Source organism: Dunckerocampus dactyliophorus, chromosome 6 (assembly GCF_027744805.1).
Source record: "Dunckerocampus dactyliophorus isolate RoL2022-P2 chromosome 6, RoL_Ddac_1.1, whole genome shotgun sequence".
NCBI classification, from domain to species: Eukaryota; Metazoa; Chordata; class Actinopteri; order Syngnathiformes; family Syngnathidae; genus Dunckerocampus; species Dunckerocampus dactyliophorus.
In genome coordinates this window covers 14,593,150-14,620,292 of record NC_072824.1, presented here as the reverse complement: position 1 = coordinate 14,620,292, position 27,143 = coordinate 14,593,150, and the positions used below count along the sequence as shown (strand labels likewise).

Here is a 27,143-nt window from a genome sequence, read left to right as displayed (position 1 = left end):
GGAAGCAATTTGTAAAGCTAGGAGAATACACATCTGCAAGTTTAAATATCACGTGTGGAGTACCCCAGGGGTCAATATTGGGACCAAAACTGTTCAATTTGGATATCAACAACATTTGTGAAGTAACAAAGGACTAAAGGATGGTATTATTTGGGGATGATACCGCTGCCTTTTGTTCTGGGGAAAGCACACAAGAAGTAATTAAATTACCCAAAAACGTCATACAGTATTTCTCTATAAGAGAGGAGAAATGTGATCTCAGAGGAAAATTAAACTTAAAACACTTATATACGAGAACAACGCTGAAAACCCACAGCATTTCAGTATGTGGAATTCAATTATGGAACGGATTGAGCAAGGAACTCAAACAATGTACCAAGATGAACGAATTAAAAAAACAATACAAGCAGTTGATGTTTGCTAAATACAAGGCAGAAGAGTCTTGAACTTGCTTTATTATGCTTCCCTTCATCTTATTTATTTATTATATTGATTATTATATTTATTGTTCTGTCATGCTTGTTTTTATTATGTATTTATTATTACACTGATTATTATATGGAATAATATTCCATGGAATACAGGAAGTAAATAATATGTACTGCACAAGATGTGGAACGGATGGGGGGTAGGATTAAATAAGCTTTGCTTCTTTCTACTCCTTTTGGACATGTGGAACTGTCAAATGATTCATGAGATGTGTTCCATTGTAACCTGCATGCATGTTCGAATAAAATGAAACCAAACCAAACAAGCATGTTATTTTTTAACATTCTCAAGTGGCATGCAAGTGTAAAAAAACGTTATCCACTGTTGAGCATAAAAACAATATAACATCAACATCTAGCTACTCAATCAAGCTGCTGCTTCTCTTCTCGTGTTCTGCTCTTTACATCAGTTGTTGAGGATACTCCTTCTTTTGGATTAATTGTACCAAAAAAAAATTAAAAAGCAAAAACTGGACACACAAAACACATGCAGAGTTAAGCCTTCGTTGCATACTCAACCGAGCTCTCATGAGATGTCTCTTATGGTTTGAACTGAGATTTTGTGCCATGTTAGAGGCATATTTTTCCAATTTGACTTTTTTTTTTCCAGTGTAATGTTTAAATTGTGACACGCACAGACTTGCTAAGTAAATGACGGGTGGTCACTGCTAAATCCAATAGCGCAAGTGCACACATGTTAATTCACGTCTATTCAACTGACTGTGGCCGCAAGGGGTGTGGTCTACAAAAGCGAATAACTGCAATTCTCTAATGGGCACCCGGACAAAAAACATTGCCGGCAACAGTTGTGGCTGTAGGCAACCTCTTGATGTAGTTTTCATGAACTCCACAAGATGGCAATAGTTGCATTTGAAGGAGGCATGGGTTACCGGTTTCAAGATACAGTATATCACGGTATGAAAAAGTCACAGTTTCAAGACCACTAAAATTGCTCGTCATACCGTTCCTACGATATGTGTTTATTCCTCGCAGTCACGACTGGGCTTTGAATTGGTTTGTGGAAAAGTGTGACCTACTACGAATTAATAACGTAACATCACAAGTTTTTCAAAATTATATATATATATATATATATATATATAGCTCAAAAAAATTAAAGGAACACTTCAAAAACACATCAGATCTAAACTGGGGGAAAAATGATCTTGAATATCTTTCCTGATAATAAGTGGGTGATGTATTAGTAACAAAATGATGCCACAGAATTTGATAGAAATGAAAATGATCACCCTATAGAGGGGGGAAATCAAAGACACCCCAAAAATGAAAGTGAAAAAATGATGCAGCACACGGGTCCATTTTGCTAAAATGTCATTGTAGCAACTCAAAATGATTCTCAGTAGTTTGTGTGGCCCCCACGTGCTTGTACGCATGCCTGACAACGTTGGGGCATGCTCCTAATGAGACTACAGATGGTGTCTGGGGGATCTCCTCCCAGATCTGGACCAGGGCATCAATGAGCTCCTGGACAGTCTGAGGAGCAACCTGGCGGCGCCGGATGGACCTAAACATAATGTCCCAGAGGTGTTCTATTGGGTTTAGGTCAGGTGAACATGGGGCCCAGTCAATGGTATCAATTCCTTCATCCTCCAGGAACTACCTGCATACACTACCCACATGAGGTCGGGCATTGTCGTGGACCAGGAGGAACCCAGGTCCCACTGCGCCAGCGTACGTTCTGACAATGGGTCCAAGGATTTTATCCCGATACCTAATAGCAGTCAGGGTGCCATTATCTAACCTGTAGAGATCTGTGCGTCCTTCCAGGGATATGCCTCCCCAGACCATCACTGACCCACCACCAAACCGGTCATGCTGAATGATGTTGCAGGCAGCATAACGTTCTCCACGGCATCTCCAGACCCTTTCACGTCTGTCGCATGTGCTCAGGTTGAACTTGCTCTCATCAGGGAAGAGCACAGGGCACCAGTGGTGTAGTTGCCAATTCTGGTGGTCTATGGCAAATGCCAATCCAGCTCTACGGTGCTGGGCAGTGAGCACAGGGCCCACTACAGGACGTCGGGCCCTCAGGCCACTCTCATAGAGCCTGTTTCTGATTGTTTGGTCAGAAACATTCACACCAGTGGCCTGCTGGAGGTCATTTTGTAGGGCTCTGGCAGTGCTCATCCTGTTCCTCCTTGCACAAAGGAGCCGATACCGATCCTGCTGAGGGTTGAAGGACCTTCTACAGCCCTGTCCAGCTCTCCTAGAGTAACTACCTGTCTCCTGGAATCTCCTCCATGCGCCCAGGTACCGCAGTGATGCCCTGGTCCAGATCTGGGAGGAGATCCCCCAGGACACCATCCGTAGTCTCATTAGGAGCATGCCCCGACGTTATCAGGCATGCGTACAAGCACGTGGGGGCCAAACAAACTACTGAGAATCATTTTGAGTTGCTACAATGACATTTTAGCAAAATGGACCAGTGAGCTGCATCATTTTTTCACTTTCATTTTTGGGGTGTCTTTGATTTCCCCCCTCTATAGGGTGATCATTTTCATTTCTATCAAATTATGTGGCATCATTTTGTTACTAATACATCACCCAATTATTATCAGGAAAGATATTCAAGATCATTTTTCCCCCAGTTTAGAGCTGATGTGTTTTCCAAGCGTTCCTCTAATTTTTTTGAGCAGTGTATATATATATATATATATATATATGTATGTTATGACCTTCTTCAGCCACTTGATTGCATTTATTTGCATTTCACTTTGTTTTTTTTTAACTAAGAAAATATTTACTGTGTTGCGACTTGAGTTTGCAGGATTAGCCACAGTAGACTGTATTGGCAACTGCATTTTATTTATCTATTTATTGAGAAAGAATTCAGTTACTTTTTGTTATTTTGTTATCTACTCTGAAAGAGTCAGATCGTGATATTTTTTCCCAAGTTTATCATACAATCAGAACCTCAAACCGGACCATGCCTAATTTTGAAGTATCATGAGGGGTCAGCATCAAGAATATGCGCCTTTGAGGGAAGCTTTGTTATTTACGGTATATTGACGTTTTGGCAAGTACCAATTCAAATGGGTATTTTTGTATGAATGCAGCTGGCTGTGACTTAATCCCTGGTATTAAAGCTAGCTGTGCAGATTGCACCTTACTACTATTGCAACATTGGCTCTGTTGCTGCTGTATTGTGCAATATACTTGTTAACAAATGGCCATATGGTCCAAGAGAGCTGTGTCTTCCTTTCTATTTTCTCATGCACTCCAAATCCATTAAGTTGATATATACTGTAGTACATAATGAGCTTTCACTTGTCTCTCCAATCATTGCCTGCTCCCTCTCCAATTAAATCCCCATCTTCTTTGTGGTTTAGGTTATAATTATGGCAATAATTAGAGCATTTATGGTACAACATCACAGGACATTGTTGGAAGAAGTACAATCCAAATGAGCAGAAAGCAAGCAAAAGTTATATAAGCAGAACATGCTTTTGTTCTTTTCCACACAACTGTTTCCTCACATCTGCTTTAACCACACTTCAGTTTGCCCAGCATTTCATCATAAAGTGTTAGCTCACTCTCTGGAGGGGGAAACATGTTAAAAAGAACATAAGCACACACACGTACAGCTGAGTGATCTTTGTGGATTGAAAAGGTGGACGCAGCAAATAAAGATGCCACGTCCGAAAGACAGCGGACATGCACATCTTACCGGTAACCCATTCATCATCATTTGACATCGAAACACAGGACTTTTCATTTCATTCATGTTTTTGTTAAGTCATAACCTCTTGATATGACTTTGCTGTGTTCCTTTTGCAGAACATAGAATCTGTTGTGTACTTGTAGTCGTTGGCCTTGTGTGTGTCATTCAAGCCACACTCAACATTTCTCTACGTCTCACCTGTAAGTAGCAGTTCAAGGTCAACTGCATAGATGCTAAATTTGCACTTGATATTATACAACCCACATTGGAAATTAAATTTATTTTCACAATATGTAAACTTTCAGTAGATGGCCAATTAAAAAAATAGTGTCTGTTTGCAATATTAGATGTGTTGAGCTATTTATGTCAAACTATTGCTACTAACTAGCTACTAACTTTGCTAATGAACAGAATTGCATCATTTGGATCAGTTCAGCTGTAGATGGTTGGTGTATTTCTTCCCACAGTGTTCTCAAGCAAGGAACCCAGCCATTTGGACTGCAACAAAACTTGTCCAAGCTATCAAAAGCATGTGAACAAGAAGCAGGTGGATTGCGGCAAAAATCAGATGGGGAATCATTGCAACAGGTTACAAGAACGATTCAACGCCTTAACGAAAGAGAGGGATGAGCTTCGGAACACAATATCTCAACTTAAGAACGCTTTACGCAGATGTTGTTAGCAACACCTCACTTCTTGGCTGGTTTCTTCTCAACTTTTTGGAGTGTTAACAGTCTCACCCTCAAGTAGAACCATACATACTATAGACAAATTCTTGCACACATGGTACATCAGAGGAGAAGCGGCATAGAAAATGGATGGCTGGATGGATGGTACATCAGTGGTCATGTTATATGCAGGTATGTAGAGCCACCCCTGGCCAAATCGAAGCAGAGTTTTATTTGGAGGCTCCCCCCTCACTCCCCCATTACAAAATGACAGTATCACAAACAGGGGTGCTGCCAGGAATTCTGGGCCCTATGAAAAACATCACGTTGGACCCCCATGGGCAGCTGCAATCACAACCTTTTTAGGACCTACCTGACCCATGAAAAGCTATTTTATACTATTTGACTTAAACCTGAATTTGGTTACGTGCCTGTTTTGGAGTACAGTCATCCTTGACTTGCTGTCAATCACTGGGCTTGGGCTGAGTTAGTGCTCAATGCGTCACAGCAGCAATGCACATTCTTTGCACATGTGACGAGAATGCACCCCCTTACACAAAATGCCCCCCCCCCCGGGATAGTGGGGCCATTTTGCCCTACGCACGACTCTGCGCACAGTGCGTAGGGACTTGTAAGATGGATGAATAGCATGACGCAAACAGCATCTGAGGAAACAAAGGACATTCGTTCAAAGTCTAACTTCTTCTTTTTGCCCTTTTTTGAAGTGTTATTACCCAAGCATGGGTTAAATGTGCTCAATAAGCAGGGGCTAAGGGTGGCGATTTGCTGGCATCTCAAACGCATATGTGCAGTATTTTCACAACACATGTCATCAACGCAGAGCCTCCTTAACAAACCCACGGAATATCAGAATTGTTATGAAATGAAATACGGGGAGAAATACACATGAGTTATGTGCGATGCAGTCAATCCACTCAAATAAAAAAATGTCAGCTTCTCAAAAGCTGCTATAAAATATTATATATTAATATTTTTTTAACTTTAAATGTCAATATTTCAAAACTACTTCAGCCTGAAATATACATATGAAGTATTAATTCTATTTTTGGAATTTTAACCAAATGAGTGAATAAAAATGTCATGCAGTACATTTCAACGAGTATTTGTTATGATTATCATGGACAGCAACAGTAATTTTCATGCATTGCTAATTTTTCTACAGTGGCAGATTTTAAACAAAAAACTCACACTTAACGTCAGCTTCCCAAAAACTTCTGTAAAAAAAAATTATGCACTCATATTTTTGTCCACTTTAAATTTGCCATTTTTTAAAAACTACTTCAGCCCGAAACATACATATGAAATACTGATCATATTTTGGGGATTTTCACTTTTTTAAAGGCCAGTATGTTTACATAGCATCATTGTTCTTTTATTGAAAATAAATAAATAAAATACACAGGTTTTTTTATTGATATATACCATAATCCAACACAGGCGCCCTTGCAGGAAACCTTTATTGAAATGTTGCTGCATGTTTTGAAGGGAACAGTAGCGCCTATGGAATGGGACAAATGGTGGCTCAAAAGTGACATTTTCAGTGGGACATTTTTGTCATGCGGAACAAATGTGTTATTTCTTAATTTAGGGAACAGAAAGGGCAATTGTTAAATGTTTTACCAATGATTATCTGCCAAATTCGACCAGCATTCAATCAACACACCCAAAAAGCTTGAAAAAAAACACAAAAAAAACTGAATGGCACAAAATGTCATTCGGATTCAAGATTCAAAATGTCGAAAACTGCAGATCAGCAGTTGAAGACTGATTAGCTGATCAGTGATTATTAAAAAACATAGTACCACTACTCATTTCCACTGTCACAAACAACTACATAACAAAATAATGTATAAACCAGAATAAATTATTGTTATTGCAACATTTTGAGGTACCTGATGATGTGAGGGCCATCAATTAAAACATCCACAAAGCAAAAGCACACATATATACTGTAGATATTGATCTGCTTCTTCCTCATTTCTGATCTTCCCTATTTTAGTGTTTAGAGAACAGCTTTTTATTGAGAACATTTGTAGTAATGTCAAATGACCTGTACACTGTGTGTGTGGAAAGCGCCAACGTCCTCAGGAGGCCATTGTCGAGAGTTTGGACATTTATGTCAGTGTAGAGAGTTTGAAGGTGCACGACAAACCCTGGGTGGAGGACACTTTGCAAAATATACCCAGTGACACACGACAACAAGGTATGTATGCCAATCACACGGGTCTTTACATTGTAGTCTGCTGTTTAGTGTTATTTCCAATAACAACGCATGTATAGACAGTACAGTATTGTTAAATGTTGATTTTTGGGACTTAAAGTGTGATTATTTGTCTTAAAAGTGGTCAAAAATGACTCGAGGAAAAGGACAAACAGAAAGGGTTTGATGCTCATGGGTATGCTGTGTGTCCTTCTTCTGATTGGGATCATCAGCCTCCAGGTCCAAAGTAATTTTTCTTTTTGGCCACAAAGATTGACACTATAAAATGTGCACTTTGTTGATTGGTTGTTTAATTTTCTGCTATAGTGAAAAAAGACAAGGCCAAGACAACTCAGCTATTGGCAGATGTCTACCATCTCAGGACAACAATTGCTAAGTTAAATGAGGAACTCCAAAAAAAAAAAGGTGAGTAGCGGTTTGCATTTGTTTGCATTGTAGTTCTATCTAGCTGTGTCTGTGTTCTTGCATGTTGATGTCAAGCTGATGTCAAGTTGGTTTTGATGAAACAGCCACGCACCTTACCACGACTTCTTCTGTATGTCATAGTGACTTCTGCATGTACTGCATCTCTCTTTGAAACACAGGACTTCTACTGAATGTAGGGGAAACCGGCAAATCAATCGAATACGTCCATCACGTGGATGAATGAATGCAACAGCTGCCATCATGAAAAACAACGCCCCCTTTTTTGTCAAGCATTGACAAGCTGTTGACTAGCAATGATTAAGGCTGCATTTGAATTCTTGACTGATTTGTATGATTTGCAGGGATGACAGCCATATTTATGTTTATTGATTACGATCTGTTAATTGTGATGTTATTATGTAAATTCTTTGATTCAAGGTGTAAATAAAAAAAATAGTTAAACTGTTGCGTGGAAATTCATGCAAAGTGAGTGGCGCATGGATATACAGTAAAGTAGTGGTGCCCCAGCTTAGCGCAATGATACGACAAAGTTATTTGCCCTGCTTTGACGTTACTGCCATCTCTTCTACCTAGCCCAGCAACCATCGTTGGTTGTGTTCACCGACGATAGACTTGTTACAATCTGTTTAAAATATAAAAAAATAACAGTCGTTTTATATTCTGCTACGCGATGCCAGGATTTTCAGACAGAGACCGTGGCAGAGACAGAGGGTAAGTCAGTTTTATTCTCCTGTTGTTTTTCTTCCTGGTAAAACGGAGCAGTATACAAATGGCTGCTAGCTAACGTCAGTGCTTGTGTTGCTGTCATTAACCAATTTGAAAGATGGCTGGATGTTATTTGTCTTTCACATAATTTGTATAATTTATATTTATGCGGTAAAGTTGACCGAAGGTAACATCACTACATATTTGAAACATCGACCAATATTGTCGACCAAGATGACAGCTAGCGATTGCACTTCGAACGTCATTATCAAAAAAACGTAAAAACAAAAAACACCAACAACAAACAACATTATTGTATGACACAGTGACTTCTCCTTGATTAAGATTTGTTCCCCAAATGGACTTGGCTTGAAGCGTTTTACCATAGTGGTCTACAATGTCACAATGAATACATGTCACGGAATATACAGAAGGCCTAGTCCACTCATAATCGACATTCGATTAATTCACCTTGATGTGACTGTGAAATTTTGCTCTATTTTCAAATGATAATACATTTTCTAAAGCAAACTTTTTATTTAAAAAGAGAGCATTTTAATTTGAAGTGAACATTAATATCAGTTTATTTTTATTTATTTTATCATTTTAACCCTGACCAGTCGGGCGTACCCAGCCTCTGGTCTGAAGTCAGCTGGGATAGGCTCCAGCAAACCCACGTGGCATAGAAGATGGATGAATGGATGAATTTTAACCTGAAAGAGGTCATTTAACCTCTGGGCTCTTGGGGGACCAACTTATTAGGTATTTTGATTTTCAATATATCGTTCAGTTTTATGGCTAATTGTATGAAACTTAACTTTAATTATAATAATATACCGTTTTGTTGTAATTGTTGTATTTAATATTTTTATTACTGTATTTTTATGTATTTCATGTGTTCCGAGTGATAATTTAGGTGTAAATTAGGAATAAGTTCCGACTTACACAATAACTCATCATACATCACAGTGGTTGGAACAGAACTCGTTCATAACCCAAGGACCACCAGCATAATAATTATTTACCTTCAGTGCTAGGTCAGGCTTCAGGCATTTACAATTTAGAATGAACACAACAAATATGTCCTATTCAAAAAAAAAAAAAAAAAAAATCATCCACATCAAGAAAGCTGAATATATGTTCTGTGTGGTTTTTTTATTTTTCATCTGTTGATTCTAATTTGCCTGCTGATATAAAGTGGAAAACTTTGCTGGTAGTACTGAACACGGTGCTTTTGAGAAAACTACAGTGAACAAGGCTGACCGATTATTTCCCCGTTTGCCATCACTGGATGTTTGCATGAATCACCAACTCCACACAGATCATTAAAAAATAATTAAATAACAAAGTCTTACAGATCACTTACACGTATACACAGTACACATATAGCTGATTAATAAACAATAAATATAGCAGCTTCTGACCAATCTATGTCAATTTCAGACTTAAAATAATGTACAATTTAAGCCCCACCCATTTCTGGTTAAACCACACCCACTTCTGGTTTATGCCATACAGATAATTTAGATGGGTGAACAGATACCGATACAGATACAGATAGTGGTGTACTCGCTCATCCCTACTAGGTATGGTGGGGGACCTCCTCGTTATGGAGGTGGTGGTGGCGGTGGAGGAGGAGGAGGCAGCAGGGGTGGACCTCCCCCAGCCAAGTTTGGCAACCCTGGTGACAGGCTAAGGAAGAGGCACTGGAACCTTGATGAACTTCCCAAGTTTCAAAAGAACTTCTACCAGGAACATCCAGACGTCAGCCGAAGACCACTTGTAAGATTTCTTTGTTTTTGTTGCCATTTTCTGTGGGATTTAACAACATTTTTTGGGCTTCATCAGTGTGATTGTGTTGGTGTTTTTTTCTTTTTCGTCCATTTTCAGCAAGAGGTTGAGCAGTACAGAAGAAGCAAAGAAGTTACAGTGAAAGGAAGAGAATGCCCCAAACCAATTGTAAAGTTCCATGAAGCAGCATTTCCAAGTGAGTTGGAACTTGTGCTCCCACCACCCTGTTTTGAACATAATCACTCCAGGGTTTATATTAACCACTATGTGGCAGCTTTTAGCCTGCAAAAGAAATTACTTATGGTGTATCTATGTATTCAACAGAATTGAAACATTTGATATATACAAATACACATTTCTGGTTTATGGAGGCTGTTTTGTAGCTATTACTTAAAACATATGGTTTGATAGTTGTCTTATGGCTAGGGCTGGGTATTGTTTACATATTGTCTGATACCTGATACCAGTTTTGTTGCTGAACTGGTGCCTTGAAAAGGAAAACATGCAGAGTTTTTCCAAAAACAATGCCTTTTTATTTTTGACAGTATTTTGAGACATGCAGGTTGAACAGAATAATCATTTAAATACTTCAGTAGCATAAATAAAATTACAACAAAGTAATAAATTCACCAATATGAAATTCAAATTGTCTTAATTATCACAGCAATACAGAACACAGGGATTGAAGATTTTAAGGTACCTTAACTGCATACATTCCACACAATTCAAGCATAAATTGATCATCGTTACACAATTCTGGTGATGTTAGACCACCGTTAAAACGGTGTTTTGCTAGTTAATCCTACATGCAAGAGTGGTGTATTAATTATTACCAACTCCTTATTAATATAACAGTCATGTAATGTCATTTGAGACCCAAGTGGTCATTTCTCAGAACATTAAGTTAGTGTAACGACTAGGGTTATCTTCGACTAAGGATTTTCATAGTCAAAATCTTGATTGTTTGTGGGTTTTTTTCAAAAACAGAGCTAATGTCAATCCTGACCAACAAATCTCATTTACAACTTTTTCCACTTAAAAGAAAAAGGCTGAAGCACTTAGATAAACAAACATGCTAGGTGTGCAACAACAGTGACTTCCATTTATTTAGTGACACAGAAAGCAAGACAAAAAAACAAAACCCGGTGCTGTCAGCACACGTTAGAAAAGTGCACATAAAATAGGAACAACATGGCTTGAAAAACAACAACTTCCCAAAACTCTCACTGAGCAGCCTAATTTCTTGCATTAAAATTCACTGTGGGGATTTTAAAGGGAAGTTGGTTTAACAGCTTTACCCGTTTTAAGTGATATTCAGTGATGGTCCAATGGTGGTCGTGGTTGTCATGTGATAGGTAAGGATATGCTGACACAAGTTGCACTTCACTTTCTAAAGTCATCTTTAACCTTTTGAAAGTACTTCCACACTTGGGGTGTTTTTTTAGTGTCCCTTATGAGCCAATAAGTCAGTTGATGTTGACGGTCTTCCTAGTGATCAAAGCTAGTGCTCACTCAACTCCTTTGGATTGTGAAGTGAGTGTTTTTATTAATGCATGGTAAGTATAGGTCTTCTGGTAAAAGTTCTCAAAGTTTTGGAGTTCTGGAAGTTTAATGCAAACTTGACTGTCAAAACGAATATTGCTTAACAGAAATAATTAGACGTAGCCTTGTCTTCTTTTTCAGGCTATGTCATGGATGTCATTGTGAAGCAGAACTGGATTGAACCAACCCCTATTCAGTCTCAGGGGTGGCCAGTGGCTCTTGGTGGCAAAGACATGGTTGGCATTGCTCAAACGGGCTCTGGTAAAACCCTTGCAGTAAGTATAGAATCATGATTGAAAAAAAAACTAGGCAGCAAACGAAGCTCTTTCCACCGGTCTTTCCAGGCACTGAATGTTTTGTTGGTAAAAACGAGACATTCTGTGAATTATGTGGCAATTCTACTGGTTTAATGATCACATACACTTACTAACATGTACAATTTCCTGTCTCCCTCTTCAGTACCTCTTACCTGCTATTGTGCACATCCAACATCAGCCCTTCCTGGAGCATGGCGATGGACCTATTGTAAGTAAAACATCCACATCCAGTCATGCAATGTCATTTGAGACCCAAGTGGTCATATCTCTGAAAAGTTGGCCAGACATTAGTTGTAGTGTTGGTAAAGGAAAACTGCACTTTTTTGTTGTTGTTTTTTTGTGTTTTTTTTGCCCATCATGGAGACATGAACACACGTCTTTCTCTTTCCTGTGCGTTCTACAGATATAAAAAGAGACAGCTCATTACTGCACGTAATGGGATACAACAATCCGCCTATAAAGCCTGCTATTAAAACACCTCCAAAAACCCCCAACAAGTTTTTATGGTTTTATATACATGCTGTGACCATGTAGTAACAAGTACATTCATGATAACATGTAATACTCACAGTATTTTGCCGTATTTTGGTCCTCTTACGAATTATCAGAACTTCCTTCCAGGGCGCATTGATTTCACATAGCAACATAGAAATGAACGCCTACACCTAGCGTTAACATTTCCAAAGTCCAAAATAAAACACAACAGCAACAGCAATATGTAGCTTTACCCTTGGGCCTGAGGTGTTGACGCGCTGCAGGCGAGTGTTCGGTGAAGCTAGTCGCTAGCCGGCTAGTAGCTCGCCGGTGTGGTGTGGCAAGGTGTCATTACACCAGTAACAAAGCTCGATCTGCATAACAATGTCAACAATAATAATAACAATGTCTCTGTAGCTTGGCTAATATGCACGTCACATTATATGCAAATTAAGTGTTGTTGGTGCTTTTTGGAGTTCTTTTCAGAAGGCTTTATAGGCGGAATATGTCTTTCCCATTACGTGCATTCTTGGCACCGTCTTTTTATCTCTTTTTATATCTTTAGAACGTAGAGAAACGTGTCTCACGTAAGGATTGTGGATGATGGGCAAAAATGTTCCTTTAACGTCGTCGTTATCCATGTGAAACTAAGCGAGTCATACCCATCCAATGAGGACCAACAGCATAACTACTGTCTATAGTTACACAGTATTTCAACATGCACACTGTGACTTTTTGTTCACTGCAAAGTAAGCTTCAAAATAAATTAATGGCAGTATTAATCTGGATTGTACCACCTTTTTTTTTTTTTTAGATTGTTAGCCACTGGAAGCAAGATTTGTGCATACTAGTTAAAAGTATGAAACCAGTCATATGAAAACAGAAGAATCAAATTTAAAAAATATGCACAAATGGAGGAAAACAATATCAACAAAAATCCTGTATCGCCCATTCTTCTTATGTCTCTGGCGAAAGTGTGTAGTTTTGGTTATGTCAGCCAATCTAAGGGGCGTCAGCGGGTTCCACTGAGTACCCAGTGTATTGCTCTGTTTTGGATATTTCTTTCATCTTTTACCAGTTCAATGGAATAATGGATGTTTTAAAACAAAATCATGCTTTCTGCAGTGCTTGGTGTTGGCGCCGACCCGGGAGCTGGCCCAGCAGGTGCAACAAGTTGCCGCTGAATATGGCAGGGCCTCACGCCTCAAGAGCACCTGCATATATGGTGGTGCACCCAAAGGACCCCAAATTAGGGATCTTGAGAGGGGTATGTTACTCTGATGGTATCTATCTGTTGAAAGTTAAATTAGTGGAAAACTGTCAGATGTTTAAATAAGGATGTATTCATCCTGGTTTTGTTTCAGGAGTTGAGATTTGCATCGCCACACCTGGTCGTCTCATTGACTTCCTGGAGTGCGGAAAAACAAATTTACGGCGTTGCACCTATCTCGTGCTTGACGAGGCCGACCGCATGCTTGACATGGGATTTGAACCGCAGATCCGCAAGATCGTGGAACAAATACGGGTGAGTACAGAGTTTAGAAATGTTAACCTTATTAAACATTTTAAAATTGAATTGTTCATTGTCAATCGTGTCCTTTACTAGCCAGACCGTCAGACCCTGATGTGGAGCGCCACATGGCCCAAAGAAGTCCGCCAGCTGGCTGAGGACTTCCTGAAAGACTATGTACAGATCAACATCGGAGCGCTTCAGCTCAGCGCTAACCACAACATCCTGCAGATAGTCGATGTTTGCAGTGACATGGAGAAGGAGGACAAGTAAGACAAATGATCCATTTTGTTTCATAGGATCCATGTTAGTAGCCCTCATCATCTTCTGCTCTACTTTAATACTTTAATCAGACTCATTCGCTTGCTGGAGGAGATAATGAGTGAAAAGGAAAACAAGACCATTATATTTGTGGAGACTAAAAGGCGCTGTGATGAGCTGACCAGGAGGATGAGAAGGGATGGGTAAGGACATGTTGTTTTACCAGTAGTTGTACTAAAGTATGACTTTTAATGAAGCTGGTTTGCTCGTGCGTGTGTGCGTATGTGTGTGTTGATATATGGCATAGGTGGCCAGCTATGGGGATTCATGGAGACAAGAGCCAGCAGGAGAGGGACTGGGTCCTTAATGGTAAGAATGAGAGAAGTTTTTCCATAGCATGGTACCTACTTGGTTTAACACACCTCTACTAACTATTGGTTTGTACTGCCTATGGGTGGGAATCTCTGGCCACCTCACGATTCGATGCGACTACGATTCAGAGGCCTGCCATGCGATGATAAAAAGATTATTGATGCATCTTTTTTTTTGTGATCAATTGTTTTGTCAGTTTTTTCATGCATAATTTTTTTCTATACATAATTTCTTTTTACTCACTGTGTACTACTAAAACAAAGAATAATTGTAATGATCCACAATTAAAATAAACATGAGACAGATTAATTTACTTCCATTATCTTTTAATAATTGGAAGGTTACATCTACCAACATATTTCCCATTGCACAGAACCAGCGGGAAAAGTAAAATGCACTAGTAGCAGCATGTATAAAATTAACAAACTTCAGCATATTCTGAGTAACCAACATTAAAAAAAATCTGCCATTATTCACAAATAAATAATAGACTTCTTAATTCAAACTGAAATCCTGAGCATAGAATCTCTGACAAAATAATGTTTTTGTTGCATAGCAAAGTCAAAAACCGACTTGCAGATGTCAGTATATTATGAATAACCAAAAAAAAAAAACTAGGCTGCCCTTATTCACAATTGCCAGTGTCAGTGAAATAACATGCGATGGGACATTGCATCTGTGTTCCAAAGTGCGCAGCAAAGAACCAAAGCCCTGCTTCTCAACAATCAAATAGAGGTGCAAATCCTTCGCAATAAAAGTTGCAATTGACTTTGTTATTTGCTTTGCCTTTTCCGAGTTGGGTGGAAAATTAGTTATCACCTGCTTGATGGTTCTCTGGTTGGCAGCAACTTCAGCTGGCTGTTTTTCCTCCTGGTTCGGGTGGAAACGTGCTATGTGGTTTGTCATATTTGTCGTGTTTCCCTAAATATTTTAAGCTTGTATGACAAAGCTTGCATATTCTCTGCCTCTTGTCCAGCTAATTTTTACCTTCAACTACGTGAAAGCCAAAGTGCTTCCAGACGCTCGCTTTAAAACCAGCGGGTGCGGGTCGGAGTTTATGCATAGCATATGCATGGTCTAGAACAGGGTTGATATTTTGTCTTACACTTAGGTAGGAGCACCACCATAAACTGTCCGGGCGCCACTTCCGCTTTCCATGTCTTTGTTCCGTTTTTTTTTTTTTTTTTTGTTCCGTCAGCATCGATTATTGACATTTATGAATCGATTAATAGTCGTCAATGTCCGCATCGCGATGCATCTAAGAATCGATTATTTACCCCACCCCTAGTACTGCCTGTCTTCTTTGCAATTTCTAAAGTACAAAGTAGAGCGCAGCTGCTACTGTGCAGTTCTCTCATTTACTGAAATGCCTGCCCCTCTCCTTTTTAGAGTTCAGATATGGCAAAGCACCGATCCTCATCGCAACAGACGTGGCCTCCCGTGGTTTAGGTCAGTTTGCCCTTTCTCATCTCTCACATCTCTCTACTGTGTTACACTTGATTTAAAGAAAGTGTTTTTGCTTTCTTTAACTTCTCTATGCATTTTCTGAGTTTTTCTCACCTTAAGGTGGAGTCTTTGTGGCAGGCACTAGGCATGACAGTCCCAGGCCTCGAGAGGGAGAAGGATGACATATTGGAAGTGCTCAACTGGCTTGCCACCCAGTGGGCCTAGAGAGGTGACAGCTGTTGTGTGCCAGTGATTTTTTTCAAAAGGCTTTGTGGCTAAGCCTTTCTCTCTGACATGTTGAAATATACACACACATCTGTTCTCTGTCCATGGATTTCACCCAACAATGCCATCCAGCTGTTTCCAACTCAAACGTAACAACCCTCGCCAAAAAAAAAATCTTGATGCATGGTGTTGTGTCACAGAGCGCTGTGTTGCAAGTCCCTGTTTGAGATTTGGAAAAAAATCGTTACCTTTCGGATTGTGTATCAACATACTTTTATTTCCTTTCGCCGTCAAAGTGCTGGATTCCTTGAAATGGAGAGAGCAGTTTGAAAACGTGTCTCTGAAAATTAACAAGACCTGGCACATGTGCTTAGGGGTTAGTGGGAAGAGCTAGTAAGGAGAAAGAGTGACAGACAGCTCAAACCAAAGTTCCTCCCTGTATCGCCTGTTTTTTATAGTCATGTCGAGACCTGCCAACGAGAGACATTTTCTCAAGTGAACACTGGCTTCTTAGGAGATCTTGCCTTGATGAGACTGATGAAGGGATGAAGGGTTTTTTCCGAGGGGGAGTCCCACAAGGCTCAATGCTCGGGCCCCTCAATTTTAATAGCCGGTCTATTTGTTCTTGGCAAGATGTGCAGTGTGGCTTCTTTTGAGGGTGTACTGGGAAAAACAGACCTGCAAAAAATGCTTCACTATTGGCACATGAGGAGGCCCCAGTGCATATCCTGGCCCAACTGCGTAGAAGAAGCTCCTGGATGTCACTTGACAATTTGTGGGGGATTTGGCTGCATTGGGAAAGGACTAGTGAATGCATACTCCTTATGGTAAGCCTTAAATCCATTTTCAATCTCCCTTGGTAACAAACATGGGAGTGAGTGTTTTTTGGATCATTTGGACAATGGTAAGCAATTGGAGTGTGCATCGTTTTTCTCTTCCCACAGTAGTATTCCCATGGATTGATGATTACAAAGTGATGATGCGCTAACCCCTTCCCTCCACAGCCTAAACACCATCTTTCCCAGCCTTCACAGTTGCTAATTGTTTGCTTTGGTCTGGCTGTTGTGGTGTGCAAAATCCTGTGTGGCCTCCCATGTTTCGTTTTGCCACACTGCAACACTTTTCACAGATGTGGAGGATGTGAAATTTGTCATCAATTATGACTACCCTAACTCCTCCGAGGACTATATCCACCGCATTGGACGCACAGCCCGCAGTCAAAAAACGGGCACAGCTTACACCTTCTTCACCCCCAACAACATGAAACAGGCTAGTGACCTCATCTCTGTGCTGCGGGAGGCCAACCAGGCTATAAACCCCAAGCTGATCCAGATGGCAGAGGACAGAGGAGGTAAAAGAACATGGCTGTTATTGACATAATGAAATGTGAAGCATGCCAGACCCATGCTTTTTTTTCCTGATCCATCACAGGTCGTGGAAGAGGGGGACGTGGTGGCTACAAGGACGACCGTCGAGATAGGTATTCCGGAGGTGGGAGGCGCGATAACTTTGGTGGTGGTAACTACAGGGACAACGATAGGGGGTTTGGTAATGGGCCAAAGGGTGGGTTTGGAGGCAAGGTACAAAATGGGGGCGGTTATGGAGGTAGTAACAGTGGTCACTCTAGTGGTAACTATAGCAACAGTTACAGCAACAGCCAAGGCAGTTTTGGTGCTCCGTCCAATCAGGTGGGTGCCTTTGCTAACCAAAGCTTCCAGGGTCCCCCTCAGTTTGGGGCTATGCAGAGGCCTGCCCAGAATGGCATGAATCACCCTTTTCCTTTTGCCTCTCAACCGCCACCGCCGCCACAGGCTCAACAGCCACCACCCCCACCTCCACCTCCAATGGTGCCCTACCCCATGCCTCCACCCTTTCCACAGTAGATTTTAAGTCCACACAAAATATTATACTACTTGTTTTCATTTTTTGTTTCTTTAATCTACTTTATTATTATCATCGTTGTTAATTAATATTACCTGTTTAACTTTGTTTTTGCATACAGCAGGGTTTGCAGTTAATTCCGTAACAGCACATGCAACTGTGGTGTGCTGCACTTTTTTTGTGTTACATTCCTTTGTAATTCAGCTAGATAATGCATTGTATTGCGTTTGTGGTATAAATTAGTGAAAGTGACGTGGTGATGAATATATTGAAAATGTGCATCTGACCCTTTTTTTCAATAAAAAACAATAGGGGAGTTTCTTTTCGATTCAATGTGTGTATGCCATAATGTAAAACTGTTAAAACGGCATTGTATTTGGACTCATGTAGCTATATGAAGTAACCACAAACTATTAGAAAGCGCTCTGCTGGTGCTGTGAGGTGTTCACACAATATATACAATTCATATTTAAATATAAATTGTATTTTTTCTCTTGAGGGATTATAATCACTATATTTTATATTTAAGTATAAATTGTATTTTCTCTTGTGGGATTATGATCAGTATAGCAAAAATTCAGGACAAGATACCAGTAAGCATGAACGTCAACACTGATTCGCCCGCATACATACTCAATTCCAGCAGATGGCGCTCTGACAAATCAGTAACCAAAGGATGATCGGAAGTAAATGCAGTATCTGCTTCCGACATGGAAGTACTTGCATGGCATGTAACCTACGAAGTTTAAACAACAACGTGACTTGTTTTTCATGTTTTACAAACATTGCCGTATTAGACGTTTAGAGAACAAAGTTTTGGGAAAAGACATGTCTGAATTTATAATGAACGACGAGCTAACTGACTAATGCTAGCAGTCTTAACCCATTTTGCTCCCTCAACTCATATCAAGAACGTTTATTGTAATACCTCGAACTAAAAGTATATGTGCAATAGCGGGTTTTTTTATGTCCTGGACAGTTAACCATCATGTTAACTTACTTCGTGACAAAGGTCCGACTTAGGCGTGCATTGAAATGTCAATCAGCAAATATTTGGCGACACACAAGAGGACACAGCACTCTACCAACGAATCAAGATTCGGACCAAGTCAGGACTTTGCTGCAACTTTTTGTGGACAGACACTTCATTTCTCCTGGTGAGATCAACGTGGAACTATTCAAGCGTGGGACGAGCTGCTGCTACGGACCACTGGGCCTGAAGCTTAGGAGGAATGTGCTGCACCAGTGGTGGTCTTCGATGACCGGATCCAGGGCTCAGGTGTTCGGGATAAACACTCCGAGTAGCAGTGGGTATGCAGTGATGGACGGATGGGGACACCTGAGAATTACAGAGCCTGATGACATCAAGAACATACTGAATCAGAAAGAGCTGAGCAAGGAGCAGCTCATCCACAGTGTCCACATGTGTCTGCAGAACTCAGCACTGCTGAGGACAAACGTATTTCAAGGTACAAAGTAAAATATTCCCATGCAAGTGAAAATGTGATATGAAAATTATTCACAGTGTATATTTTTTAAGGTGCTTTGGAACACTTTGTCCCTTCGTTTGAGCTGGTGAACAGGAAGCTCCCTTTTGGCCTAGCAGAGACTGGTCGGTGTTTCCAGCGCTCAAAAGATGGCTCTGGTTGGTGAGGTGTCGTACATACACTCCCTCAGGCGTCCTTTTACGTGTCTTTCTAGAGGACCACACTTGTTTCTGGAATCAGTAGCGTGCACTCTAACAATTATGTTGGAGGTGTACATCGTACAACCCTCACATTTCATTCATGTTACATCTTCTCAATAGTATAGAAATGAAATGTGGATATACTTTACAGTAGTCAGTGGGCAACTTGTATAGCAGTATATATTTACTATCCACTGAAAATGACTCAACATATCGCTGTTATGGTCAAAATAACTGTCAACACAAGTGAGTCCACCTCACAGTGAACATATCAAAATTGTGTTGGTAGAGTAAATATATAACGGGAGCACCATTGTTATCTAGCACTGCCTTAATCCTCTTGGGCATGGAATTCACCAGAGCTACACAGGCTGTTACTGGAATCCTCCACCATTCCTCCATGATGACATCACTGATTGATGTTACACAGCTTGCACTCCTCTACCTTCTTTCCACTTTAGAATGATGCCTCACAGGTGCTCAATTGGATTCAGGTCTGGAGGAGACGTACTTGTCCACCCTATCACCATGACCTTCAGTTTCCTCAGCAAGGCACTTGTCATCTTGGAGGTGTGCTTGGGCTCCTTATTATGTTGGAATACTTCCATGAAGGGTATAATGCTTTTTCAGTGTGTTTCAATACATTTTTCTCCTCAATGAAGCACAGCTCCGCCCAGTGCCATACTAATTTAAAGTGGATAGTAAATCTATACTACTACACAAGGTGTGTACTGACTACTCTCAAGTATATCCAAGTTTAATTTCGATAGCATTGTCCCTTGAGAAGATAAAAATGGATGGTTGTACTCACTTTTGTGATACTGTAAATACAACGGCGCCTATATGTAATTCTAAAATGATATTTCTGTCATTCCAGCTGAAGTCACTCAAGCATCTCTTGTCTGGTTCTGCTCCGCTCGGACCTCCTCACAATGGTTGGACCACTGGGCTCGACAGAGGCTCAAATGGTGGAGAAAAGTGAGTTGTTAGTGAGAGAACATGTTTTGGATGATAATAGTCAATGGACGTTAATGTTTTTCATCTGCTTTTGCCCAGTTTGCCATTGCTCCATCAGACTTCAGCAGCAGTGACGTCCCGCAGGAGGAACTGGAAGGGCCGGCGTCTCGAGGCATAAAGATCTTCTACAACTTCCCATGGGGTCAGGAGCTCCTGGAGGTGCTGTGGAGCCGGGGAGACTGTGAGTTGCTTCACATCCACAAAGGAATGCGCTCCAAACTCCAGGTCAGGGGACATCCACACTGCTTTATGGCTCTGTTTTGTGAGCTGGAGTCTGTATAATGACGTTCTTGCATTGTTTTTTTTTTTTCCTTTACAAAGTTTCCACAGAGTCGAAATGGGCGCAAGTCAGTTCCTCATGTGGTTTCTATAACGGGGAACATTGACCGTGGTTTGTTGGCCTTGTTGTCCAACTCTCTCCTGCTGCACAAGAAAGAAGATGCAAAGCAGCAGCTGCAGCAGAGGAAGGTGGTGTAACAATTAGTGTACTTACTTTCACTATCCTTATCCAAACTAAAAATGTGTCTTTTGTTTGTTTGTTTGTTTGTTTGTTTGGTTGGTTTTTTTACTTCAGGTGCTGAAGTTGCATCCATTGTTGGCGCCAGTCAAAGTGGCTTTAGGTATTGGCAGGGGCGCCACAACGGAACTGAGGCAGGTAAGAGAAACTCCACTGATACATTTCTTTGATCATTGAAATGTTTTGTGTTTGTACTGTAACAGTACTTTAGATGTCAACATCGGCCGAAAACGGTATCTCTTTCATAAGTTTTTGGTGAAATTGTGACATGGTTCGTGATAGATTTGACAGCATAATGTGCATTTAAAGTGGGCGGAGCTAAGGGTGAGGGTGCAAGTAACAGGATTGAAAGATTACAGGCAGAGATAGCCATACATTTTCCATCGTTGGCCGCGTATGGAAAACTCATAGGTTGCATGAGGACACTGTTGATATTTTTAGATATGTAATGGGACACACACCTTCCAAAAAGTTCAACTTTTGTCTCCTCAGACCAGTCTTGGGGACCATCAAGATGTTTTCTGGCAAAATTGAGATGAGCCTTAATGTTCTTTTTGTTCAGTAGTGGTTTTCATCTTGAAACTCTGCCATGCAGCTCGTTTTTGCCCAGTGTCGTTCTTATGGCGGAGTCATGAACACTGACCTTAACTGAGGCAAGTGAAGCCTGCAGTTCTTTGGATGTTGTTGTGGGGTCTTTTGTAACCTCTTTGATAAGTTGTCGCTGCGCTCTTGGGGTAATTTTGGTTGGCCGGTCACTGCTGGGAAGGTTCACCACTGTTCCATGTTTTGGCCATTTGTGGATAATGGCTCACACTGTGGTTCGCTGGAGTCCCAAAGGTTTAGAAATGGCTTTATAACTTTATTCCAGACTGATAGAGCTCAATTAATCTCAGTTAAATTTTGTTTTAACAGGGGGGCAATCACATTTTCACACAGGGCCATGTAGGTTTGGATTTTTTTTCTCCCTTTTAATAATGAAAAGTTTCATTTAAAAACTGCATTTTGTCTTCAGTTGTGTTGTCATTCACTAATATTTAAATTTGTTTGATCTGAAACGTTTAAGTGTGACAAACATGCCAAAAAAAAAAAAAAAAGAAATCAAGAAGGGGCCAAGCACTTTCTCACACCACTGTAGCTGTAATTCCTAAATGGCATTTAGGAATTACAGTATTTAGCCAAAATAATTTACTCATTCACAATAAGTCGATTACCAATGAGCTAAGTGTCAAAAATACATTCTTATGGGCGTCTCAATTACCTGACAGTGACTGTTACCTGACTGTTAGACAGCGGTTTCATTAGAAGCATTTGTTGGAGCAGTAAATTAGATGAGGAATGTGTTTTTCATTTTAACCATTCCCTTTGGTCCATTGATTATTTACTGATAAAGCCAGATGTTTCATTGAAAGTGCTTTTTTCCAGTATTTACTTCATTCATATTTAATCTCTCTTATTTTAACGTTTTCTTTTCATTATTAATTGAAACTTTTATTTATTTCCATGTGTAATTTATGTAACCAATTTTTATTAGAATTGTATTTCTTAGCTTTATTTTTTTTTTAACACCTTTTGTTTTATTTTTTCCTTTACCACTGCACAAGCTACACTGATTATTTTGTATTCTTATTTTTTTTTTCCCCTTCATTCTTTCTTTACTTTGATCCCTGCATAATATATCAATCTATTGCTACAAAGTGTATTCTCTATTCTTTTTTATACTATTTAGACACTATATTTGACACCTGTACAACAACAAACCTTTTAATGACAAAATATGCACACATTAATAATTTTTAGTGTCAGCATGTTAAGCACATGGTGCGAATGAATTTATCAGTAATAGACATGGAGAAGGGGTAGGATTAAATAAGTTCTGCTTCTTCCTACTCCTTTTTGGGCATGTTGAATTCTGAAGCAAATAAACGACAACCAAAGTAACTACAAATTGTCTGTGCTTATGTAGGTTTGCGAAGGCCTGCTGCAGGAGTTGAAGGAAGCAAAGATTTCAGTCTGGCCTGGATATCTTGAAACAACGTCAACGCCAATGGAGCAGCTAAACTCCAAGTAAAGTATATCATGCTCTTTCACTAACTTGAAAAGGCAAATCATCTTTAACGTGTGTCGCTACCATGTCAATGCTTCTTAGGTATGATGAGATGGGCGTGCTTTTCACTGCCGTCATCAGCGACAACACGCTAGAAAGCGGCCTCCTGCAGGTGCGCAGCAGAGACACTGCCATCAAAGAGACTATGCATATCTCGGACATAAAGAACTTCCTCTGCAGATACATTTCTGCTGCAGACAACATGTAAATGATGTGTTTGGTGATGTGATATACAGCCTCAGCTTTGAATTGTTTTAGGTACAGAACCCTATCCACATTAACAGTATATACAGTCGTCCCTTGCAGTATCGCGGTTCGCTTATTATTCCCTCACTATATTGCTTTTTTTTCCAGAAATTAATGAATAAATGGTCTATCGTTAGTCAAAACATATTTAAATACAAGTGATATGAATTATTCTGGTCACTTGGCAGCAGTATTGATACAACATAGTGAGACATTACCTTACATTACATTCCGTGACACTGCATGAAGTTAGCCATGGCACGTCTGACGTGATAGAGTGAAAAATGTTCTCCTCCATTCCGTGTGGAAGTGGTAAGTGATTTGATGTCATATATTTAGTCATTCAGACCCATCCATCCATTTTCTATGCCGCTTTTCCTCACTAGGGTCGCTGGGATAGCTAGAGCCTATCCCAGCTGACTTCAGGCGAGAGGGGCTGGGCACACACTGGAGTGGTCGGTCATTCAGACCATTCTTGCTTATTGTTTCATGGTACGTTATCAAAGAAGTGCCATGTTGAATTATCAAGAAGACAACCTGCATTAAGTAACTAGATTGGTCGTTGTCAAACTATTTATAATGAATGGGGCTGTCAACTCGGCAAAAACTTCTGTAGTATGCCCTGTGCGGGTGTGGCCGCCATGATGGTGAGCATGTCCTTTGCACACTGCTAAGTCGTTTATTGCTGTGATACGCAGTCCACAAGACTAGATTTGTCATTTTTCAAGTTCCCCAAAAACAAAGATAGGTATGTGTATTTAAAATGTAGATTTATAACACTGGTTGTTTTAAATAAACAGAATAGTTGACAAGACTCACTAAGTGTATATTATGTGGGACTCCCACACTATAGCTTAAAGCTAATTTGTTTCTGGTGATTAGTTTAATGACAAGTCAGTGGTGATGATGGCTTCCACTTAATTATCCATATAATTATGGTCTTGCTATTATTTTGTATGGTGATTATTAAATATATGCACAATTCTGTTCAGTAAATAATTCATTTAATCAAAGTGTACACAGCACATAACTTTATTTTACACTCATACATGCAACACTGTTGTGGACATAGCCCCGCCCACCTCTCTTGCTTGCCATCATGGCGGACTTTCGGCTCCATGCAGAGTTCAGTGGCTCCATGGCGTACTCCACTCTGTTCCATTCATTTGCGGCAGATTCGACACACCTATTCATTTTGCGTCCTTGATTTACACCAAGTATCGTCTCAAATAACCTTTGCAAGTACCTTCTACCTCTTGCCATCACCTTGCCTTTTCCGCATCTATGATATCTGGCTTGCACTGGCAGGTAATTGGATGTTGTGTGTGAGGGGAGTTAAACATGAATAATTCAGTCGAAAAATAACGAATTAAATTTCAATTAATCTTTGATTTCGTATTATTTCATAGTTATTTAATGTTCTGTATGGCATTTTGAATGTAATTTTAGTTTGTTTTGTTTAAATTGGTGTTCTGCGTGCCTCAAGATAGAACCTGCGTACCACCTGTGGTCATCTTACCACATTTTTTTTAGTAGGCTGCATTGTACTGCTTTGCTTAGTAATTAACGCAAAGGGGCGTTCACAGGCGCTTCGGCTGCTTGAGCAGGAAGCTGCTCTTTATTTGGGCAGGCAATTGTCAGGACAGACCTTGGAGTGAGCATGGCACACAATAGGAATTAAATGGAGGTTACGACAAAGAACACCATGGCCATGTTGTCAGACAAAGACCAACAAATACAAAGACCCAGGGCAGTTACTAATACTACGGGGAATGACAACAACTTACACGTAATATTTACAACTATTTACAAAGCTGTCCAGCAAAGCATGTTGTGCAGCAGGAAGTTCTCCCAGCGACGCTACAATATAAAAGTGGCCAAGAAAGTGCCATATATGCTCTCATAAAATGAAAAAAAATTGAGACACATATAGTCTTGAAAAGCGGACAAAAGTGACACGTCGTGTTGAAATTAATCTGACCGACGAAGGCAGGTCTCGCGAAGATTTGCTCACACTCTTACCCCGCCATCATTGGTCCATTGATTGGTCCGTTCTTATTAATTTCACTAGGTATGACAGAGAAAGAAATAATATAAAGAGGAAAATCGTAGACATGGGAGAGACTTTCAGCATAAAAGACATCCTAAGTACTAAATCATCAAGGCATAAGGTCATAAAATATCTGTTAGAAATTTTTAAAGGCACCAAACCAAGATAATAGAGCATATTCTATTGTTATTTGTGTCTCTCCTTAAAACATATAAATGTTATCTGTATTGATACACTCCTGTAACGACCAGCTGAAAAATTTCAAGAATTTACAATTTGCACTGTTGGATTTTAGAGATGTTCGAAGTAGAGCTTCAAAATGCAAAAAGAAGACATGGGAGTGAGACGAAAAAAAAATTGAATGAGCAATTTATTGCAAACAATCATAAATCTGAAATTGGCTGTTCATCAGCTGATCAAAAGTTTAAGACCACAGCATTTAAAAGCCAAAATATTTGCAAAAATGTGGATTCAGTGTCATTTTCTGTTAGGTATTCACTTATTGTTGAGCTGCATAAGCAAGGCCTCTCGCAGCGCGCCATTGCTGCATAAAACATTTCAAATATCTTAAAAGATCCTAAGGGTTATGGAACACCAAAGTCAAGTAGTAGCCAAAGTCAAGTGGCCGGTGACAAAAAATGTCACCGGCCCTGAGCCGGAAGATCCGATTGGCTGTGGGTCAAGACACGGGATGATCCTCGGGGCGCAAATGAAGGTTGCTTGTGCCGAATGCAGTCCATCAGACGCCATCTGCGTTAGAAGGGTTAAAAAAAAAAAGTCTTCAAAGGTCTCGTCTCTGTCAACGCCACAAAATTGACCGTTTGGAATTTGCACAAAAGCACCAAACGTGGGACATTGAAAGGTGGAGGAAAGCTTTTTTCTCTGATGAGAGAAAATATAACCTTGACAATTCTGATGGCTTCCAACCTTACTATCATGACAAGGAGATCCCACCTGTGATGTTTCCCACACGACAAAGTGGAGGGGGCGCCATCATCATCTGGGGTGCTTTTTTTTCCTTCAATGGAACAACGGAGCTCCAGGTTGTGAGCAGCGTCAAACGGCAACTGGCTATGTGGAGATGTTGCACGGGGCATCCCTCATGACTGAAGGCTCTCGTCTGTGTGTAATGACTGGGTTTTTCAACATCACAACGCTGCAATTCACAATGCCTGCCTGACAACAGACTTCTTCCAGAGGAATAACCTCACTCTTTTGGACCATCTTGCTTGTTCTCGTAATCTAAATCCAATTAAAAAAACATTTGGGGATGGATGGCAAGGGGAAAAAATGGCCTATTTCAGTTTAATGGTTGTTTGCAATAAATTGCCTTCTCTAAAATTTTTTGTCTCACTCCCATTTCTTCTTTTTGCATTTGGAAGCTCTAGTTAGCACCTCCTTAAAATCTAACAGTGCCAAATGTAAATTATGGCAATTTTTCTTAAAATTTTGATCAGGAGTGTATATTGTAGTCTGTAAGCCATAGGGATCA

The 27,143-nt window shown here is 40.1% G+C and overlaps 2 protein-coding genes across 3 annotated transcripts; both read left to right on the top strand.

Moving 5' to 3' along the window:
• Nucleotides 1-8,038: 8,038 nt before the first annotated feature.
• LOC129182922 (probable ATP-dependent RNA helicase DDX5) lies at nucleotides 8,039-18,349 on the top strand. Its single transcript, XM_054779590.1, has 13 exons — nucleotides 8,039-8,217; nucleotides 9,798-9,993; nucleotides 10,102-10,198; nucleotides 11,686-11,819; nucleotides 12,004-12,069; nucleotides 13,461-13,602; nucleotides 13,700-13,860; nucleotides 13,942-14,114; nucleotides 14,199-14,309; nucleotides 14,414-14,475; nucleotides 15,868-15,927; nucleotides 17,279-17,500; nucleotides 17,581-18,349. The coding sequence occupies exons 1-13, from the start codon at nucleotides 8,177-8,179 to the stop codon at nucleotides 18,030-18,032; spliced, it is 1,917 nt and encodes a 638-aa protein (XP_054635565.1). The 5' UTR covers nucleotides 8,039-8,176; the 3' UTR covers nucleotides 18,033-18,349.
• A 145-nt stretch (nucleotides 18,350-18,494) lies between these two features.
• polg2 (polymerase (DNA directed), gamma 2, accessory subunit) lies at nucleotides 18,495-27,105 on the top strand. 2 transcript variants are annotated; one of them, XR_008570718.1, is made up of 8 exons: nucleotides 18,495-19,499; nucleotides 19,571-19,675; nucleotides 20,595-20,695; nucleotides 20,774-20,959; nucleotides 21,056-21,202; nucleotides 21,309-21,385; nucleotides 23,215-23,315; nucleotides 23,398-23,545. XR_008570718.1 is itself a non-coding variant. In XM_054779591.1 (8 exons), the coding sequence occupies exons 1-8, from the start codon at nucleotides 19,019-19,021 to the stop codon at nucleotides 23,561-23,563; spliced, it is 1,368 nt and encodes a 455-aa protein (XP_054635566.1). In that variant the 5' UTR covers nucleotides 18,495-19,018; the 3' UTR covers nucleotides 23,564-27,105. The 2 variants fall into 2 exon arrangements, 1 of the variants encoding a protein (XP_054635566.1); XM_054779591.1 differs by having other exon boundaries at nucleotides 21,309-21,389; nucleotides 23,398-27,105.
• The last annotated feature ends 38 nt before the right edge of the window (nucleotides 27,106-27,143 follow it).

What these genes read in the sequence shown, in the direction of transcription:
- polg2 (XM_054779591.1), top strand. Translation starts at nt 19,019, where the DNA reads ATGTTAACTTACTTCGTGACAAAGGTCCGACTTAGGCGTGCATTGAAA. An exon ending in GCGCTCAAAAGATGGCTCTG is followed by an intron (nt 19,676 to 20,594) that starts GTTGGTGAGGTG and finishes CTGTCATTCCAG; the next exon opens with CTGAAGTCACTCAAGCATCT. An exon ending in GGCTCAAATGGTGGAGAAAA is followed by an intron (nt 20,696 to 20,773) that starts GTGAGTTGTTAG and finishes GCTTTTGCCCAG; the next exon opens with TTTGCCATTGCTCCATCAGA.
- LOC129182922 (XM_054779590.1), top strand. Translation starts at nt 8,177, where the DNA reads ATGCCAGGATTTTCAGACAGAGACCGTGGCAGAGACAGAGG. An exon ending in GACCGTGGCAGAGACAGAGG is followed by an intron (nt 8,218 to 9,797) that starts GTAAGTCAGTTT and finishes CATCCCTACTAG; the next exon opens with GTATGGTGGGGGACCTCCTC. An exon ending in AGGAGGATGAGAAGGGATGG is followed by an intron (nt 14,310 to 14,413) that starts GTAAGGACATGT and finishes TATATGGCATAG; the next exon opens with GTGGCCAGCTATGGGGATTC.